At 40.3% G+C, this 4,421-nt stretch overlaps 1 protein-coding gene across 2 annotated transcripts in view; it reads left to right on the top strand.

Moving 5' to 3' along the window:
• The first annotated feature begins 160 nt into the window (after positions 1-160).
• Alg11 (ALG11 alpha-1,2-mannosyltransferase) overlaps positions 161-4,421 on the top strand; it is a 9,014-nt gene continuing 4,753 nt past the window's right edge. Inside the window, exons 1-2 of one of the 2 annotated variants that reach the window (XM_010636619.2) lie at positions 161-573; positions 3,564-3,794. In XM_010636619.2, coding sequence (XP_010634921.1) covers positions 530-573; positions 3,564-3,794 — 275 coding nt within the window. In that variant the 5' untranslated portion in view covers positions 161-529. Of the gene's footprint in view, positions 698-3,563; positions 3,795-4,421 lie in introns of both variants that reach the window. The other variant, XM_033760000.1, reaches the window with a different exon arrangement.

The raw sequence follows: 4,421 nt of genomic DNA, 5'->3' as shown, positions 1-4,421 counted from the left end.
GCGGGGCCGGGCAGGGGCGGACGAAGATCCCAGGTCTCCCCCACCGCCGGGGCAGAGGATTCGGCGTGGCCGGCTTCGGGACTCCGCTCTGGGATCTGGGGCGCCGCAGGTCGAAACTGCTGCGTGAATGGACTCTGCTCCCAGAAGATCGATCTGCAACCCGCAAGAGCCTCGCATTTGATTTCCTCTGGGCTGTGGGCTCTGGGGTAGGGGGAGGGCGCCCGAGCGGGTCTTCCAGTGGGGGAGGAGCCAAGGGAGGGAGAGGCAACTATTTACAAGCCACGCCCCTTCACTGACCAACCCCCACAAGGTATCCGCCCATCCAGGCGGGGTCCGTGAGCGCCGAGAGGAAAGCTTGTCTACGCCCCGGCAGATTCTATTGGCTGAAAGGCCGTGGGAAGCTGCCATAAGTAACCAATTGAATCACTGGACCGCCTCGTGAGGGCGGGGAGAACAACGCAAACTTCCTAAAGAGCCAATAGAGAAGAGGAACGGCAAAGAGCTTCCTGAGTTCGGGAATCTGTGGAAGATGGCGGCTGCCAAAGATAGTTGGTGTGTGTGTGAGTTGCTGAGGTGAGGACCGGGTAGATTGGGCTCGCAGGCGTTACCTGTCCTATAGTGGTAGTTGCCCGTCCAGTACAGCTACAAATCTGCGGGTAATTGCCTGCGCTGGCATGAAGCTGGGATATTTTCTCAGGTTAGTGAGCGGTTTTTCTCTCCTTTTCGGGTTTTCTAGATAGGCTGGAACAGTCTAGGTCTTAGAGACTTAGTATCGGTATTTTTCCCACTACGGCACTGCCCATCTAAGCTGTAGATGACCTAGACTCAGACTACCTCAGTGTTTTCGCCGGCCTTGCTACGAAGGAGTCATTTTCTTATTTCAGTTTTTCTCTTCCCAATCCAGTTCGTCTGTCATAAATTATTCATATTCTTTCATTTTCCTTTGTGATTATTTTCCAATTTCTCAGGTCTCTCCAGTGAATAAATCAGTCTTTCCTTCTCGTGTAGTTAACTGCCATTCATTATAAAGCTTTTTTTTCCACCTGCGGTACTAGGGATTAAACCCATGCTAGGCAAGTGCCTCAGCCTCCCAAGTAGCTGGGATTACAGGCGTGCATTTCCGCGCTCTGATAAATTCTGTACCTTTAATTATTTCTTTTCTTTGATGTAAAAATAGTTATATAAAATACTGCTTTTATTCTTATTACGTACGTAAGAAATTGTTTCTTGTCGAGAAGTTAGGAAGTAGGTATGTAAAACTCACCAGGAATGCTACCATCTGGTGATAACCCCTGTTAACATTTTGGTGAAAACCCTGCCTCCCCACCCGCTTTGTTGTAATATTGCTTTATCTTAAATGCCTTGCCCTACAGTAATAAAATGAAGACCTAGCCGGTGGTGGCGCACTGTGGCACACTTGTGCCGCAGCAGGCATGCAGAGCCCTTTCTGCGACGACATCACGAGTTGTAAGAGTTCTTTCCGTACTAAAACCTCATTATGCAGGTCTAACTGCAGTGTGTGGACCATGCAATAAATAAGTGGATTTGAGGTTGTAGTTTGGGCCCTCGGTCTCTAAAATATTTGCATCAGAGGTAGCATATTGTACCTGCTGTGTTCTTGTAACACCCATGTATTTCCCATTCAGGATGAAATTTATAATTCGCCATAGCTTCCTGAAAAGCAACCTATACATAATCTCGCCAGAGTTGATATTTGCTTGTTTAAACATTATTTAAAATATTCCAGGGCCAGGGATTTAGTTCAGTGGTTGTACCGGGCAAGGTCTGGAGTTTGAGCCCCAATCTCAAAAAAAAAAAAAAAGAAAAAGTATTCCAAATAAGAAAGTCTTTTCGGAGCCTCATGTTTTTCCCTACCATAAGAAATATCCCTAACTCCTGCTTAAACACTATGCCTACTGTTTGATGAATGACCCACTTTTGAATAGTTACCTTTTATGAAGCCTTCTATTTAAACTTGGATAAACAATGTTAGTATTTTATATTTAAACAGATTGTAAAATGGATAGTTTTGATGTGCAAATGCTATAGGATAGTTAATAAATTTATACTACCTGTGTGTCTTTAAAACTAACTAGACTGAAAGGACTGGTTTAACTTTAGTCATTAATGTGCCTTTTTTCTAATTTTAAATTAAATACACACATAATTTACCCACCTGTATCATTTGAAGGAATTGTCATAAAAATCTTTAGATTCTGAGTCATTTGCTTTTTAAATAAAACAGACTTTTAAAAGCTTGCCCGAGCCGGGTATGGTGGCACATGCCTGTAATTCCAGCACTCAGGAGGCTGAGGCAGGAGCATCACTGAGTTCAAGACCAGCCTGGGCTACATAGTGAGTTCCAGGTCAGTCTCAACTACATAGTGAGACCCTGTCTCAAAAAAAAAAAAAAAAAAAAAAAAACATTCCCCAAAAAAAACAAAAGCCCTTCCAACTAAAAAATCAAACTGCCTTACCAGTATATAGTGTTGCTTTAATGAATTCATATATTCCAAATGTTAGATAAATGACAAATTTTAGCACTTCTGTCAAATTCTGTTCACTTTTTTAAGATAGTGGTTTTCAAAGTGTGGCCCATGAACTCAGGTTCAAGACTCTTTCAGTGAGTTTTAAGGGTCAGAACTCTATCATAATGTTGTTAGCATTCTGTTTTCACTAGGTTGACAGTTACACAGATGGTATGAAAGTGGCATGGAAAATACTGCCTTAGCACAAATCAAAGTGATGATGCCAAGCTGTCATTGTGTTTTTCACCACCATTTACCTGCTAAAGCCAGTTTTAAGCAAGAGTGTGATATTCCAGGCTGAGGCAGAAGGATCACTGCAAGTTAAAGTCCAGCCTAGACTACATAGCAAGGCCCTGTCCCAAAACCAAAATAAATAATTAAGTAAATCTGTAATAAAATATACAAATTACTGCTTTTGTTAAATCTCAATCCTTGAGTATGTATCTCTGTAATCATCTGTATAACAAAATGGAAGGAAGGATGGATAAACCTCTGTATGGCTACCTCAAGGTAAACCTCTTACATGATTGACTTAGTTGCAGACTGACTTAAACACCATTTTTACTTGAAAGAACAACTGACAAACTTGAACTATCTAGGCATTATATTATAAAATAAAGAGATAAAAGATCCACTGAATCCTGGCTCAAGTGATCCTTCCACCTCAGCATCCTGAGTAACTGGGACTCCAGGTGCATACCACCTCCTGGCTAGAATTTTGAAAATTAAAAAAAAAAAAAAAAGATTGCCAAGCATGGTGGCATATACCCATAATGCCGTTTACTTGAGAGGCTGAAACAGAAGGATCGGGGACTGAATGCCAGCCTGGGTATCCTACTGAGACTCTGTCTCCAAATTGCAACTCAGTGGTAAAACTCTACGGAAAGAAAAAAATGTAAGTATTTTCTTAGCAAGCTTACATACTACAATTCTAGTTTCTACTAATACATAAAGTGAATATTTTAAAGTTGCCTTTAATTTGTAGTATATTTTTAAATGGTCATCAGATTGATTTTTTACCTTTTCTTATTTTAGGTTTTTTTATTCATTATTCTTTCCTGGGCTAATTGTGTGTGGAATTTTATGTGTATTTTTGGTCATTGCCCTTTGGGGAATCAGACTGCTGCTACAGAGAAAGAAATGGTCAATGTCAACCAGCAAAAATGGAAAAAAACAAACAGTGATTGCATTTTTTCATCCATACTGCAATGCTGGTGGAGGAGGAGAAAGAGTTTTATGGTGTGCCTTGAGGACCCTGCAAAAAAAGTATGTATGGGTCTTTTTTAGTGAATTTGCTGCATTGTTGCCATTGACAGAACAAATCATTACCCAAATGAAAAAAAAAATCTTTACCCAGAAATACATCTCTCTTTTTTATCTTATTCATAACCAGGAATTCCCTGTTTTCTTCAGTTTTTTAGTAAAATATTTCTGGGCTGGGGATTTAGCTCAGTGGTTCTGCCATCTGCCTAGAAAGAGCAAGGACCTGAGTTTGACCCCTGGTACCCAAAAAAAAAAAAGTTAAAAGAAAGTATTTCTGTCATAAGCCTACCTGCCTCATATTATCCTACTGAATTTTAGACCTGACATGGTGGTATAGTCCCAGGTCCTCCAGAAGCTGAAGTGAGAGGATCATTTGAGCCAGCAGTTTGAGGCCAGCCTGGGGAACGTAATAAGACCTTGTCTCAAAGAAAGGTCTAGCTTTCTTTTCTTTTAACATGTTTGCATTTCTCAGATAAAATGCTGGGTATTGCTTTAGAATTACAATTCTATATAAAAATACCTGTAGTGGATTTTGGTTCTTATTTATCATAACTTTATTAATATTTCATGACCATTTTTATACTAAGAATGTTAACTTTTTTTTTTTTTTTTTTTTTTTTTTTTTTTGTT

Source organism: Fukomys damarensis, unplaced genomic scaffold (genome assembly GCF_012274545.1).
Source record: "Fukomys damarensis isolate Sample0158 unplaced genomic scaffold, DMR_v1.0_HiC HiC_scaffold_38, whole genome shotgun sequence".
Lineage (NCBI taxonomy): Eukaryota > Metazoa > Chordata > Mammalia > Rodentia > Bathyergidae > Fukomys > Fukomys damarensis.
The sequence above is the reverse complement of the archived record's forward strand: the minus strand, read 5'-3'. Positions and strand labels throughout refer to the sequence as shown.